This window comes from Carcharhinus amblyrhynchos, chromosome 12, assembly GCF_965287045.1.
Source record: "Carcharhinus amblyrhynchos chromosome 12, sCarAmb.v2.hapA, whole genome shotgun sequence".
Classification (NCBI taxonomy): Eukaryota; Metazoa; Chordata; class Chondrichthyes; order Carcharhiniformes; family Carcharhinidae; genus Carcharhinus; species Carcharhinus amblyrhynchos.
The window spans coordinates 1,654,618-1,671,204 of record NC_137335.1 but is presented as its reverse complement, the minus strand read 5'-3'; the positions used below and the strand labels follow the sequence as shown (position 1 = coordinate 1,671,204).

The following is a 16,587-nucleotide window of genomic DNA, read 5'->3' as shown; positions in this document are numbered from 1 at the left end:
GAGCCTACCTGTTCTGGGAATCCTTCTGCATAGTGTAGGATCATAGGAGATGCCAAGCCATGTCCCCTTTCCAGCTCTAGCTGCAGTATTTTGGTAACTCATTCACTCATTTGCAGTGAAAAGTTTTTGGGACATTTAAATAGCTTTTCCCTGAGTTAGTTAATGAGTGTGAGTGAGGTAAATGGGGTGACATGGTGATAAAGTGGTGAGGATTGAGGGCGGACTTGGAGTTCTCGGGGGTAGAGGGAGGCAGAGGGTCACGGTGGTGGGAAATCAGGGGGTGTCAATTCTCTAGTTACCCAGGAGATCGTCATGGTTTGATATTTCTTGGGTAACGATTCAGGAAAGTGAGTTGGAGACTTTTTTTTAGATGGTTTTGAACACAAGGATATTGCCCATTGGAATTTGAAACTTGCATTGGGAATTCTGAGGAGCAAGTCCTGGGATTTGAGCATCTGGAGATTGGAAAATCAGGGCCTGAATAATAGAATGCTTGTTTCCTCATGTTCGTTCACATTTTCATTCCAACATAAATTATTGTAGAGTTTCTATAAGTCCATTCTTCATTGAAGTAAATTAATGTATTTCATTAACTTAGTCTCTTTATTGACTGTTTTTATCTTCTGTCCTTTGAATGACTTCCTCTGTGCTGTAAATTTCCTGTGTTTCATTCCAAGCATCTTGGGAAAAAAAAGGACTTTTTTTTTGCCAATCATGATATTTTCCTCCAAGTAGTTTTTTTTATAATCAGAATTATTTCTAGACTTGAGGCCCATTAACAAACTGCAGTTAAATCTCCCCATTTGGATGTCTGACTGGAGGAGTAATACAGTGGGTAACCCATTAGTATTTCAAAAACGTGACTTAACATTTTTGAAGTGTGACCAAGTTTGACATCCTATTTCAATCCTTTTTCAATTCTTGAGGTAGATCTGTGTATAAGTGTGGCAGCAGCATCCTGATACCTGTATGCAGTACATAGATTCAGAGATTTCACTTTGTGATGACTCTATCTGGGAACTGAAAAAAATTATTTCATATCCTTGTGTAAGGTATTAAACTTGGAGTATAATTTAAAAAAGATGCTGCTGTCAGCTTCCTATTGTGAATGTAAGAGCCTTTTTTCCTTGTGCTTTGCTAACTTCCTTTGTTTAAACACAATACTGGAAAATACATTTTAGTTATGTCATTTGGAGAAAATAAAGATTCTGAGACCCAGCTAGGCTTTATTTTAAGTTAAAATAATTAAGTTCAGTTAAAGCAAAATTACTCCAAAGGGAAGGCTGTAACTGCAAACTAAGTTTTTGATTGTTAATTGAGTTGCATTTTCTTTCTATCTGCACAGCTTGGCATCTTCTTGGGATGCCCTTACACAATGGCTTCAAGTCATAGCTCCCCAGCTGTGCTTCGACCCAGCGGCAGCGATGGAAAGTTCAGAAAAGAAATGGACCCATCTAAAAAACCCTTCAAAACTGTCCGATCGTTGCCAGATGTCTGTCCCAAGGAACCAACTGGTAACCCAATTTTAGTTCTGATTTTCTCCTTTGCTGTCTATTTGCCATGAATACTCGCTCAGAACTATACAGATAGTTTGGGATACTCTGCTGGGAATTCCAGGCTATTATGTTTCACAGAAATTTTTGAAAGTGCATGGAGGGAAGGACGGGGGGTTTGGAATAAGAGGATCTTTCTTTCAAGAGAGCTGGCATGGAGCAGGATTAACTTGCTTGGCTGTAACATTTTCCATGTATTGTTAATACTTTCAAAACTCCAGCATTGGCACAGTGGGCTGAATGGAGACCTCCCAGGCAGTGCTATTTTATTCTGGTGCAATTTGGAGGTACTGAAAAATACAGCACTGTCCCTGGTTGTATAGTAAGCTTTCTCTTTGGGGAATTGAACTGAGGAACTATATGTTCTCTAAACTCTGCGGTGCAGAAACCTTGAGAAATTAGAGAATTTAGGTGAAGAGCTCGATTCTTAATCGCAGTCTTACTTGTTGAATCTATTGCTGTGTTTGCCAAGATTACTGTTTGGCCTCATATAATTGAACTCAGACATGGTACTTTAAACCAGCCTGATCTTAATCATGAGTTTGTAACCATTGGCTGCCATAGCAGGTCATCTATATTATATTTGCAGTCAGAGGCATTACTTCCATACTAGTCCCATACTATATGCAGGTACAGTCTGACTGAGAGATCTGACCAGATCATCTCCAGTCCTAGCGTAGTGCCTCCGTCCGAAAACTGAAACATCTTTAATTCAAAATGATAAAAGTGTCTTGAAATAAAACTAGCCGAAGGAACACAAGCATGAATGTTTTCACGGTCACAGTGATACTGGTTTAATAATTTATGAATTCATGCTCATTAGTTTCCAAATATTGAAATGATCCCAATGAGAGATAAAATGTAATAATTTCTGATAAAGTAACCTGTATATATTTGTATGATCTGGTCTTGTTACCTTCCATTTTAGTGTCTCCTAACACTAGGATCCAGTGACATTTGCATTCTTCCCAATGGTATTGTATAGTATGGGGAGAAAACATGCTTTGAAACATGGCTGTAGCTTTCTTGTTAAAATGCAATAATGTTGGTGGCTTTATATAATATTATTCAAATTCTTTATTTGCTAGAATTTGTGTAATGTATTCTGTCTTTACAGGAGATTCCAGCAGTTTATGTGATAGCCCGTCAGTGGTGGCAGATCAGCATAGGTGGACTGTTTATCATTCCAAAGTGAACCTTCCAGCAGCGCTGAATGACCCCAGGTTATCCAAAAGGGAATCTGATTTCTTCACTAAAACATGGGGAATGGATTTTACGGAGACCGAAGTTATGCCTTCCTTCTACCTCCCAACAATCACCAAGGAACACTTTGCACCCTACCTACAGGAAATGACTTCTGTAAGGATTGGTAACATCATTTCAGCCTTTTGTAACACATCGTAATTTAAACATCACTATATCTTTAAGCATTAGTTATTGGTAATTATACACCTTCCTAAATCAACCTTTCTAACTTTCTAAAAAGCAATATTTTTGAAAAACGTTGTAAGATGTTAACGAAGACTGCTTGCTTGAAAGAATTGAACTCCACAATTCCAGTCTTAAATCAGAAAAACAGCTGAAAATTCTTATCACCATCTACACCATTTACCCTTTTAATAATTTAAGTTGTGAACTTTGTTTCTTGGAATCAGTTCATCTCATTTAATATGATTCTCATTGCTAGCGACAAAAGATTCATGAGAAGTGCAAGAAAACATGCCCACTTAAGGATGGACTAGATCAAACACTTACACCTGTTGTACACAGCCACGGTAAGAGCGTGTCCATTAGATTTCTTCACTAAATATTTGATTAAAAAATCAGGGCATTTGTTTTTCAAAGCTGTGAACTCACTGTTTCTGCACATTAACATTGAGCTGTAGGAAAGAGAGAGATATTTGACTTGCCAGTTGTGTTAGACCAGGGGTTGAAAATCTTTTTCAGGGAAATCTGCAGTTTTGGTATAAAAACATCACAACTTAATAATTTTTAGAAACTTATGAGGATCCTGGACATTTTATGCAGACTGTATCTAAATTAATTTGGAAAAGTCAGCCTGTGTTTGAATGCAGCACGTTAAAGAGAGGCATCATCTGGGATAATGTTTTGATCATTCCTAACACAGCTGACCTTTTGTTTAAATTTTGGACAGCTGCCTGTGCTACACCCAGCATTCAAGAAGACAGGCTTGTTAGAAACAAGAATGTAAATGTGGTCCTTTGAACTGGTCTGCTGTTTCTAGTTTTTCTGCATGATATTCATGCAACCACAGTTACTATTTGATCTGTTTCAGCTGTTGTCTGAGCCAGTGTCTTTATTTCCATCTTCTCCCAATTATAAGATGTTTCCAATAAACCCAATTTCACCTTTATTAAACATCCTGCATCAGACATACTTTATGGCCCCCAGTTGACTTGTACTTCTCTCTTATTTAGTTTTAAAACATATTTCTGTTTCTTTCTTTGACCTGTTTGCCTGAAGTTTGATTGCACTTGGTACTGCTTTCATTATACATCTTGTTCCATTTAAACTGTTGGTCCCTCAGGATTGATATTAGATAAACTTTCCCTTTATTTAACTTCCAGGGACCTGGGTTCGATTCCCAGATTGGGTCACTGTCTGTGCAGAGTTTGCACATTCTCCCTGTATCTGTGTGGGTTTCCTCCGGGCGCTCCGGTTTCCTTCCACAGTCCAAAGATATGTGGACTAGGTTGATTGGCCATTCTAAATTGCCCTTAGTGTCCTGTGATGCATGGGTTTAGAGGGATTAGTGGGTAAATATGTAGGGATATGGGGATAGGGCCTGGGTAGGATTGTGGTTGGTGCAGACTTGATGGGCTGAATGGCCCCTTTCTGCACTTTAGGATTCTATGATTCCCTCCACTGTTTCTTTTGACTTTGATTTGCTTTTATGTTTAAAGCTCTGTGATAGAGATCAACCACCTCTCCCACACACAGGTCCAGTGACATTACCACTACACCACCAGCTCACCTCGAGGTGTATTTTTTTTGTCAAATAGTCGAGTGAATCTCATTGTTTTGAAAGATCCTTTGGAATTCTGTACCCTAGAAGGGACCAATCATTGTGCATATTTAAAACAGAGCTCGATGGATTTCTGGAGACCAATGACATCAAGGAATATGTCCATAGTTTGGGTAAGTGATGTTGAGATAGATGATTAGCCACTGAAAGGCAGAGCAGGCTTGATGGGCCGAATGGCCTACTCCTGTTCTAATGGATTTGTACCAGCGAATGGGCATCACACTATTGAGTGACATATCTAACTTTATTTTGATCAATACCTGCGTTATTTGAATTTGATTCATGTTTTTATTGTGGGGTGATTCACCTGAATGATATATTTTGATTTAACACAGCTTATTCATTTCATTGCAGACAGATCCAGAACTGATTTGGATCAAGTACCGAAGGTAAAGCCCCAGATCCACAACCCCTTTCCCTAATACAGTTTATTTCACAAATATGTAAAAACTGACCTGATCAATGCATTCCATAAACACATTCTATTCCCTTGAAATTACTTTAAAAATTATACCATGTTACTGGCATTAAATCAAATCTAAAGTAGGATGTGGCAGCTTTGGAGAGGGTACAGAAAAGATTTACCAGGATGTTGCCCTGGTATGGAGGGCATTAGCTATGAGGAGAGGTTGGAGAAACTTGGTTTGTTCTCACTGGAACAATGGAGGTTGAGGGAGACCTCATAGAAGTCTACAAGATTATGAGAGGTACGGACAGAGTGGATAGTCAGAAGCTTTTTCCCAGGGTGGAAGAGTCAATTACTAGGGGGCATAGGTTTAAGGTGTGAAGGGAAAGGTTTAAAGGAGATGTATGAGGCAAATTTTGTTTTAAACAGGGGGTGTAGGGTGCCTGGAACTTGCAGCCAGGAAAGGTAGTGGAAGCGGCTATGGTAGTGATTTTTAAGGGTGGTCTTGATAAATACATGAAAAGAATGGGAATAAAGGGATATGGTCCCCCGAAGGGTAGGGGGTTTTAGTTCAGTCAGGCAGCATGGTCCAAGTTTGGAGGGCCGAATGGCCTGTTCCTGTGTTGTAATTTTCTTTGTTCTTTGAGTACTTTGAGAGAGCAATTGCTCAACAATTAGACTGCAGATTGAGTGCTTTACTGAAAAACAACTTCTAAGGCTGTATTGTGGTGTTTGGAGAGAAAAGGCATGGTCGGTTTTTAAATTCAAGGAGATAAGCTGTGTTGATGTTTAATGTCACCTAATAGTTAATTTACTTGTGGCCTGTAACTCCCTCACAACTATCTATTATTTGTTACTTAAACAGAAGCTATTGAACTAAAAGATTTTGAAAATGATGACTTTGTTTCTTCTACCTGATACTTTGCAGATATTTCTGAAGTCAGACTTTGCTTTGGAAGATCCTCTAACATTTTCTACTGTCTTGCCCTGGTCACATTTCAGTGGTCAACATGGAGCTGGTGGAAAGGGGGCTCGTGACGGAGCATCGTCAAGGTTATTGCAAGAAAAGGTATCCAAGTCAACAGCTCGTGTGTTTTTGGAGAGGTTTCTGCTGTCCTAGTATTCTGTTTTACTTCAAATATAGAAATCTATGACAGTGGAAATTGACAGTGATCCCAATCACCCATTCAGTAAATTTAGAAGGTTACTGGCCTGAAACGTGAGCTCTGTTTGTCTCTCCATAGACACTGTCTGAACAACTAAACATTTTCCATTTTTATTATAGTGGAATTAACATGCTGCTTTTATAAAGAACTAGTTTAAATAATGTCATGGAATCCCTACAGAGCAGAAGGAGGCCATTCGGCCCATTGAGTCTGCACTGACAACAATCCCACCCAGGCCCTATCCCTGTAACCCCATGTATTTACCCCACTAATCCCTCTAACCTATACATCCTGGGACACTAAGGGGCAATTTAGCATGGCCAATGCACCTAACCCGCACGTCTGGACTGTGGGAGAAAACCGGAGCACCTGGAGGAAACCCACGCAGACATGGGGAGAGCGTGCAAACTCCACACAGACAGTGACTCAAGCTGGGAATCGAACCTGGGTCCCTGGAGCTGTGAGGCAGCAGTGCTAACCACTGTGTTGCCCTTTAGCTGCATTTCTGTGTGAAGGTTGATGAAGTTCACTTGTATAATTTCAGCTTGGAATATCACATATTGAATGTAGGTAACTGATAGGTGCTGATCATTAAGGATTTGGATGATCCATAAATAAAAATCCTCCCCCGTGTGCAGATTCTGCACTGCTACTAAGGAGTATTTTACAAGCCAACGTACTATCTTATTCAGAAAATTGAATCAAATGTTATGCAGAAGTAGAAGCTAAAAGACTGGATTTATTGGATACTCAGAAATTAATTTGCAGTCAGTTCTGTTGTCTGTATCCATTTTCATTTGGGAACAGGTGCATGACCAATTCCTGGAAATTCTCTCAAGATTTACATGCAGTCTATTTAACTATAAATTTATAATTCAGGGAACTCTCTGGCTCTTGTTCACCCGTTTTATTTAGCACTAAGATTCCTCCGTATGAACTGACTTGTCTCTTTTGAAGATCAGGACTTGTGCTCAAAATTGGAGGAGGTCCATTTTCATCATTACATTGACTTCTTTTTAAACCCAAGTCTTTTATTGTAAAGTGGAAGATGTTCAATATCTGGGAGACCTATGTTGTACCCAATGATTATCCATTAGCATTGGTGTTAAAAGATTATCAATTTGCTTTCCCCTTCCTTCACTATGGATCTCAGAATTATTTCCAGCATTCTTGGAAATGAAAAACTGCATATTAGCCATTTTCCTTAGCAGATGTGAAATCAGTGCTCCTGAACAGAAGTAGTTGGTTTAGTTTTGAGGAAGTCCTTTCTGACAAAAGTGGAGGGTGATGCCTCGGCAAGGGAGCCATTTTCACTCAGATAGAGTTATGACAGGGAATGGGATGCACCTGGTCAATTTAATGGGAGCGACATTACAACAACAAGTGATGTAAGTCATGGGGCAAGAATGGAAATAAACTTGAAAGAGAAGAAGAAACAAAGGCTACTGAATAGACAGAATAGATCTCTCTTGGTGAGCAGGAAGTTTATGATTCCCCTCGTTTGTGAGAGGTGAATGGCCACATGAGTTTAAGAAGGCACTGGGTAGTGAAAAACGTAAGTACCAGATATTTATCTTTTGTCTCCAATTCTACAATAATGATGGTTGTGGCAAGTAAGTGCATAATATGACCCAACCATAGCTAACAGTAGCTCATCTTGTGTGCCAGACGTGCAACTTACAACTTAGACTGAAAGGAGAGCAAGTGGAAGCCCAGTTGTGGTTAGGGTGTAGCTAGTACATGGTGTCCAATTTTGGGTGCTGTGCTTCAGGAAAGAACACGGCTGAGATTCAGTAAAGCTGGGGAATGAAGGTTTTTATTTACTAAGAGAGATTTCACTGGAGCAGGATAGTTCAGCGGAGCTGATAGAGGTATCCAAATTAAAGCGAAATTTTCTGAAAGTAAAATGAGGAAAAACAGATTAACTGTCCAGGTTTGTTGGTTCTTAAGTCATTATCTGGAAAGCAAAAGTTTAAGCAGCACCTTGAAAATTAGAAAGAATATGATGGTATATAAGGAATTATTTCAGAGTGTGGTTGTGATGGACATAAGAACATAAGAAATAGGAGCAGGAGTAGGCCAACTAGCCCTTCGAGCCTGCCCTGGCCATCTCTATATTGTAAATGTTATGATTCTAATGGATGATGCATTTTGTTTTGCAGTTAACCCATTATTTGGATGTAGTGGAAGTGAATATAGCGCACCAGATTTCTCTGCGTTCTGATGCCTTTTTCCATGCTATGACCTCTCAACATGAATTGCAGGACTACCTCACCAAAACCTCACAAGCTGTGAAAATGCTTCGTGATAAAATTGCCCAGATTGACAAAGTAATGTGCGAAGGATCTTTGCAAATATTACGACTTGCTGTGACTAGAAATAACTGTGTAAAAATGTATAATAAACTAAAGTTAATGGCCACTGTTCACCAAACACAGCCTACCGTACAGTTATTGCTGTCCACTTCTGAGTTTGTTGGGGCACTGGACTTAATTGCAACAACACAGGAGGTGCTACAACAGGAGCTTCAAGGGATTCATAGTTTCAGGTAGGTAATGATACAAAGCTCACTTTTCTTTAGTCCTATTGTGTGTATTTTCTGCACACGTTCCTCTCATTATGTTTAGCTCTATTAAAAAGTAAAAATATGAATGTAGGAACTCTTGTAATAAAAACAGAAAAATGTTGAAAATGCAAAGCAGGGCCAATATCATTTGAAAGAGAAAGCAGAGCCAGGTGAGACTCTGCCCTGTCCCCACCCAGAAACATTCAGTCAGGCTGGAGAAGCTGCTTCATGGAACTGGATTTAAAACTAAAGGGAGGCAACATCAGAGCTCACAAGTTCAGGTAGGCTGATGTTCAGAAAGATGCAGTTAATGGTTGTAACAGTCTATTAAGTGTCTATTTTAAAATGCAGAAAAGAATGTGGTCACAAAATGTACATGTATTGAACAGAGACTGCACACAGCTGCCAAGGCTCACATGATTAAAATTCAGAGCGTCCATTGAATCTGGGAAGGGGGGGGTTAGTTGCCATCACTTCACAAAGTCTTTGTGTAATCGTTTATTTGGTAAATACTGGAAATGATTTATTTTTAAGCTATCCTGTCAAGTAATTGTTCAGTGTGTAAACACTATATGTAAGTGACCCATCAACTGAGTCCACTTCAACTATGAAGAAAACACTGGCAAGATTTCTTTTTAGTTCTGCCTCGGGCATTCTTGTGCATACTACTAACTGCCTTCATTGTTACTACAGCTGAGCATGAATACGTTTGTAACGTAAGCATCCAAGTGTAGAATTTCAGTGCACCGATTTATTTACTGGATAGTTAGTTTGGCGTGTGTATCAGAGCGACTAAAACTTGTGAAATTAATGAATTTGCTGTAGATTGAAATATCACACTCAACTGAAGTCAGCTGTGTTGTCTAGCTTTTTTCTCCCTAATAGCTGAAATTTCTACTGGTTAAAATAAGATTTTGACGATTGGAATGTTTGAAGCACAGAGAAATCGATACACTGTCTGGAAGGCTAAATAGCCTATCTCTCTCTATGACAAAGGGTCATCTGGACCCTAAACGTCAGTTCTTTTCTCTCCTTATAGATGCTGCCAGACCTGCTGAGATTTTCCAGCGTTTTCTGTTTTGGTTTCAGATTCCAGCATCTGCTTTTATTCCTCTCACTATTATCCGATACTGCAAATCTACAAATTTGCTACATCTTAACCCAATCTACAACTTAACCCAAACCCCAGGATACCTTCCATGATGTTGCTAAACAAAAAATTCCTCCTCCCCCGTGCTGCTAACCCAGCAATCCCACCAAAGGTGCTATCAAAGCTCAGAACTTTCACCATTCCCTCTATCCTGTACTTCTAACTATGGTCATCTAATTGCACCCAGCACATTTTGCACAGGGTTTTGCTCTGTATGATCTTTGTTGGCGTATTTTCTATGCTGAATGAAGCATTGTCTGCCAGGTTTGCCTGTTTGCTGGGCTCACTGCCAATTCAGAGCATTGTAAAGTATAGGATGCACTCCAGGACGTGATGAAGCAGTTTAGATTATGTTCCAGTGGATTATTGAGGTGCCCTCCCATTAGCCAGATGTTAAACTGAGACTTTTTGTGACAATTCCAGTAGATATTAGCGATGTCATGCTGCCATCTGAAATACATTAAGTTTTCCAGGTATCTTCATTAATGTTTCTGTCTCAACTGATTAACTGCTTGGTTGCCACTTTGCTGTTGGTGAGATCTTTATAATGTTTGCTCCCATAATTCACGATTTTTATGTAAGGTCACCACCAAATAAAATATCAGATAGGATAACTTTTGGATTCTGTGTAAAGTGACTAAAATGGATTTGTGGTTCTTGGCAACGTTTCAATGCTGCAATTTTGTGTTGTTCATTCTCTCCCTCAACCTCGACTTTTTTAAACTTCAAGAATTGTCCCAAAGACCCATTCATTGATCAAGCAGCTCCTCACATCACCAAATCTCTCAGTGGCACTTTAGTCAGTTTTCTTTGCCTCTTGTGTAGTGCTTTCTAATATTTCTTTGCATTAAACACATTAGGGGAATGTCCTTATACACTACATAAATAGAAATGCTCACCTTTTGATATTTTCTCCCACTTGTTTCTAGCGCTACAAACTTGTGCTGGAGGTTGGTTCCACAGGTAACGTGGATTCTTGTATCTTGTCCCAGTGACTGCCAGTAGATTGTTTGACTGGAAACATCAGAGCCAAGCCTGATAGTTTTCCTACATTCATGCACTTTCTGGCAGGGGCTGGAAAACAGTCGGGATCTGTGGGTGATTTCTGATTTTTTTCCTTTCTGTCAGATGGACACTAACCAGTTGGTACATTTAATGCACATTAACTCACCACATATCAGAGACTGACCTTGATATTTTCTCAGATTGTGTGACTCAGTACAGTGGAGGGCTAAGTAATTAAGAGTTGAGTAGATGTCTTTTAAGGGAATTAAGGCCAGCTGTTTGAAAGAAATGAAGATGTGGTCTTGTGTATGTTTACATAAGCATTGCTTTCTTCCTCGGGCTACATTTTTAAAGTTTTTTAATGGGATGTAGGAGTGACTGGGAATGCACACTTACAGAGCTGTGGGTCTGGGATCACTTGTCGGCCAGACCAGGTAAGAATGGCAGATTTTCATGGGTTTGCAACAATCAGTGGTAGTTTCATTACTGATGCTAGTGATTAATTGAATTTGTTGAATTTAAATTCCACTTGCTGCCATGGTAGGATTTGAACCCATGTTACCCAGGGCTTTAACCTGGGCCTTTGGATTACTGGTCCAGTGACATTACCACAACACCACTGTTGAGTTTTTTTTTGGAATAAGTGATGCCCAAAAGCAAGTAAGCTCCTGTAATTTTCCGCATTGTAAATCTTGGATCGGGATTGTACAGCTCACTGAGACCCTCTGGGCCTTTATACTGTGCAGGTCTCTGAAAGCTGTCCAGTTACATTGCCTGCCTTTCCCATCTACTGTTCATAATTTTCCAAATACTTATGTACATTCCCTTTAAGATTTTAATTTCATTGGCTATTTTCAATTTCCACATATCTCCAGTTGTGTTTGTTTTTGCACTATCCAGAGGTTACTGCCAAATCAGACACATCCCATGCTTCAGTTGCACATTGAGAATTCGGGGATGGGGCTGAAAGATAAGGGTTCTAGTTTGTGGTCATTGAGGCTGCTTCCTGCACATTTATTATGCTGATCGCGCCAATAAAACAGAAAACTGGAATTCCAATAAGTTGTCAAATTCTGTATTTATTGTGAATTTCTTGATTTCTGCCAATGGTTCTCGTAATGGAAGTTTGAAAATAAAGAGTCTATTCGTTTGGAGTGTGTGGAAAGCTGCTTCACATCAACATAGGGAGGATCAAATCTGAACAGGTTTAATCATGTGAATACCTTGTATATCCACTTTAGAATAGCCCATTGTGCAATGCTAATAGAAATACATATCAGTAATCATTTGTAATTAGATGCACTAAATTGCGCACTATCCTGTCCCAAAACACAGATTGCAAACTAAAATTGAAGTTGCAGATCATGTTTTATTACTTTATTAATAATTGAGTTATAGGGAGGGAAGTTTCTTTTATAAATCTCTGGTGAATTTATTTGTGCTTGAGGTACATTTGTTTCAGAAATATTTTGTATTGATAAGGATGCACTTTCTCCATTTTTCAGACACCTTGGTTCACAGCTGTGCGAGCTGGAAAGACTGATCGATAAAATGATGATAGCAGATTTCTCCACCTACGCTCACAGTGACTTAAATAGACCGTTGGAGGATGATCAGTTGTTAGAGGAGGTATGTGAAAGTACTCAATTTAGTTTTTACACTATAAATTTGAGTTGATTTTACAACCAGCTGCAGAAGTTCTTTGATGTAATTCCAGTCTGTAAACATGAAAATAGAGCATCTGTATCATGAGGTTCGATTGGTTTAAAATTGCTGATGTAAAGTTGAGTGTGTAGCTGGATTCATGACCTCTGATGCTATTGGACAAAAACAGAAGATAATTACAAATGAGGAAGGCCAACTGCCCCTTCTCAATTCATCTATTCAGAGAATTCTAGTGTTTCCCCTTCCCCAATATTGTAGAATTTGGTTGTTAAATGATTCCAGAGTAATTTCTTACTAGCTGTAAATTTGATTGCTACTTTTTTAACGATGGATGTCCTGATATCAACATTTCTCCTTTAAAAGTTTAAAACTGTTGCCTCTGGTTCTACTCCTACCTTAAAGTAACATTCCAAGCTATTGTTATATTTTGGAGAATGGCACTAGGGAGCAATGGAGGATTTAAAACAACAGAGCTTTATTTACAGGTGTGTGTGTCCTGGTACTTGGCTGCTGTTTCCCCGCACTGGGGACTTGTGCCATCACTTCCAGTGAATAAATGAACAGAACGAAGCTTCAGTAAGCTAATAAGAATGAATACAAATACATAAGTTATCTATTTTTACCCATCATTGCCATGTAATGATGGGTAAATGATAGGGGTATCATGGTGGCACAGTGGTTAGCACTGCTGCATCACAGCACAGGAATCTGGGTTCGATTCCTGGCTTGGGTCAGTGTCTGTGTGGAGTTTGTACATTCTCCCCATGGCTGTGTGGGTTTCCTCCAGGAGCTCTGGTTTCCTCCCTCAGTCTGAAAGACGTGCTGGTTAGATGCATTGGCCATGCTAAATTCTTCCAAAAAGGCATTTTCACAGTAACTTCATCGCAGTGTTGATGTCAGCCTACTTGTGACAATAAAGAAACTTTTAATTTTTATCTTTATATCACTTAAAGTTCACCTGTCCTTTCCATGCTGAAAAGCCCAAGTTTTCTCAGTCTTCTCCGAATCTAGACCCCTGATATTAAGAATTCAGCCGCGTGACATTCACTGCATTTCTTCAACGCTTGAATATCTCCTTTTGTTTTTTCAGTAGCCAGGCTGAATGCAGTACCTGGTCATATTTCACGTCTTCAGTTTTATTTCAGAGATTTGACAATATAAGTACTTCAGTCTGTTGGATTTTATATCCAGCAACACTGCTGTGAGGTTGATAGAGTTACTGAAATGTTTCACAAGGTGACAGCCAGTAATTTGGTGCTGGACTGACAAATGCCTGTTGGAAAATGGTCAAAATGTCATTGTATTCCGTTATAATCATTGTCTTCAAGAAGTGGTTGCAGTAACAAAGATGTAATTTATCAGAAGTTGTTGATGTGGGGGAGGACAGCTTAAAAGATTCACAATCTTGGCTGTGGACCTTTGTTCACGGGGGGTGGGCGTACATTATATAACCTTGGGAGACAATAATTTACAGGTTCTAAAAATAGAATGCCAGAAATATTTAAAAAACATTCAGTGCACACTAAGGAAAAGCACTGCAGTGTAGTGGAGTTTTTCTCATCAGATTCAAGATGTTGTCAGGAATACAGTAGAGGTGGTTTAATTTATTGTATAATTTGCTCTCTCTCTCTGACCTGGGGGTGCTTATAGTTGACACAGAGAAGAGGGCCAGCAGTATACAGTGGATACAGGAGCTGATGTCCAATGTCCACCTGATTGATTGATGAAATGACTGAGTGACATGAGCTGTATATAACGAGATGACTTTTTTACCACCTGGATTTGCACAACGTTTAAGCTTGTGTTATTACTGCGTTCCCTTAAGAAAGGGTGCAATGGTGATCATATAACTTCTTACTCGCCCCTGTGTGTTAACTGCCACCTTGATTGTTTTTTCCATTCTTTTCACTAACTTCCTGCTCTCCTCCTGAGTGCTGGATATAATCCCAGCGTACTGGGTATACTGGCAGCTCCCCAGTATCTTCTTTGCATGGTTATTCTTAAATAATATGCATTGAGCACATAATTAATCTGTTAAACTACCCAATACACATCGGATGCAATCCAGTTCAACGATAAGCAGCATTCAGTCTCTGGAATGTATCATAGAATCACAGAATCCCTGCAATGCAGAAAGAGGCCAATTAGACCATAAGACATAAGAGCAGAATTAGGCCACTCGCCCCATCGCATCTGCTCCACCATTCAATTATGGCTGATGTTTTTCTCATCCCTATTCTCTTACCTTTTCCCCAAATCAATCAAGAACCTATCTTTCTCTGTCTTAAAGATACTTAATGACCTGGCCTCCATAACCTTCTACGGCAAAGATTTCCACACATTCACCGCTCTGTGACTGAAAAAATTCCTCCTCATCTCTGTTTTAAAGGATCATCCCTTTAGCCTGAGGTTATGCCCTCTGGTTCTAGTTTTTTTGTACTAGTGGAAACATCCTTTCCATGCTCACTCTATCCGGGCATCACAGTATCCTGTAAGTTTCAATAAGATCCCCTCTCATCTTTCTAAACTCCGAGTATAGACCCAGCATCCTCAGCTGTTCCTCATACGACAAGCTGTTCATTCCAAGGATCATTCTTGTGAACTTCCTCTCGACCCTTTCTAAGGCTGACACATCCTCCCTTAGATAAGGGGCCCAAAACTGCTCTCAATATTCTGACCAGAGCCTTATATAGCTTTCGAAGTACATCCCTACTCTTGTATTCTAGCCCTCTTGACATGAATGCTAACATTACGTTTCCCGTTCTAACTGCCGACTTGCATGTTAATCTTTAGAGAATCTTGAACAATGACTCCCAAATCCCTTTGTTTCTGATTTCCTAAGCATTGTCCCATTTAGAAAATAGTCTATGCCTCCATTCCTCCTTCCACAGTGCATAACCTCACACTTTTCCACAATGTATTCCATCTGCTACTTCTTTGCCCACTCTCCGAACCTGTCCAAGTCCTACTGCAGCCCCCCTGCTTCCTCAATACTTCCCCTGTCCCGCTATTTGTCTTTGTATCATTTGGCCCATCAAGCCTGCACTAACAACAATCTCACCCAGACCCTCTTCCCGTAATCCCATGTATTTTCCCTGCTAATCTCCCTGATACTAAGGAGCAATTTAGTGCGGTCAGTCCAGCTAACCCGCACACCTTTGGAGTGTGAGAGGAAACTGAAGCACCTGGAGGAAACCCACGCAGACAAGGGGAGAACGTGCAAACTCCTTTTATATGTTTTTGACATGTATGGTTTATTTCAGATAATGTTGTCCACCAGCATGATTTTTAGAAGGTTATGTTTGCAGAGCAGATGACCAGAATGGAACAGTTCCAAATTGAAATGACTTTTCTTTGTAAATGAGTTTAACTTGAGATTTTCTGTATTTAATCAAACTACGTAATGGAGTGAAATTCCAAATATTGTCAGCTCTACTCTTTACCAACGAGAGTCAAAGGTAGAATTAGGGCGTATGCTGGGAACAGCTTGTAAGAAGCCGCCTTGCTTTAGCTCCATCTTGGGCGAAAAAAGCCCTGGCATTCTGCACCCTCTCCTTCCCTGTGTACTCTATGAATGGTATGCATGGTCTGTATAGCGCAAGAAACAATACTTTTCACTGTATGCTAATACATGTAACAACAATAAATCAATTCAAATCACAATGAATTATTTTTATTTTTCAATCACAGCTTTTCTTAACACATTTAAGAAAAATTCAATCCTATTGAAAGCACGGTGTAAAGATTGAGAAGTGTAATATACAGTCTGGATGCTGCAAGGGAAGATTATATTACTAAGTAAATGTATTTAATTTTTTTAAGGAACGACTGGTATCTTTAGTATTTGGATTGCTAAAACAAAGAAAGCTAGATTTCCTGGACATCTATCATGAAGAGATGATTACAGCTGCAAAAAATATCATTAAACAGGTACACTTTATATATAGTTGTATCTGATTGAGGAGTTGGTGCTATTGTAATGTTTTAAATCTGGCCTTTAGCTTTTACATCAGGTCACATATATCTTGGG

General features: G+C 39.5%; 1 protein-coding gene across 2 annotated transcripts in view; it reads left to right on the top strand.

Annotated features, from left to right (window-relative positions):
- Positions 1–16,587, top strand: part of vps54 (VPS54 subunit of GARP complex) — a 66,410-nt gene that overhangs the window by 8,812 nt on the left and 41,011 nt on the right. For both annotated transcript variants that reach the window (XM_080199963.1, XM_080199964.1), the window contains exons 2-9: positions 1,346–1,514; positions 2,671–2,912; positions 3,241–3,328; positions 4,954–4,988; positions 5,934–6,074; positions 8,334–8,719; positions 12,398–12,521; positions 16,380–16,487. In XM_080199963.1, coding sequence (XP_080056089.1) covers positions 1,376–1,514; positions 2,671–2,912; positions 3,241–3,328; positions 4,954–4,988; positions 5,934–6,074; positions 8,334–8,719; positions 12,398–12,521; positions 16,380–16,487 — 1,263 coding nt within the window. In that variant the 5' untranslated portion in view covers positions 1,346–1,375. The remainder of the gene's footprint in view (positions 1–1,345; positions 1,515–2,670; positions 2,913–3,240; positions 3,329–4,953; positions 4,989–5,933; positions 6,075–8,333; positions 8,720–12,397; positions 12,522–16,379; positions 16,488–16,587) is intronic.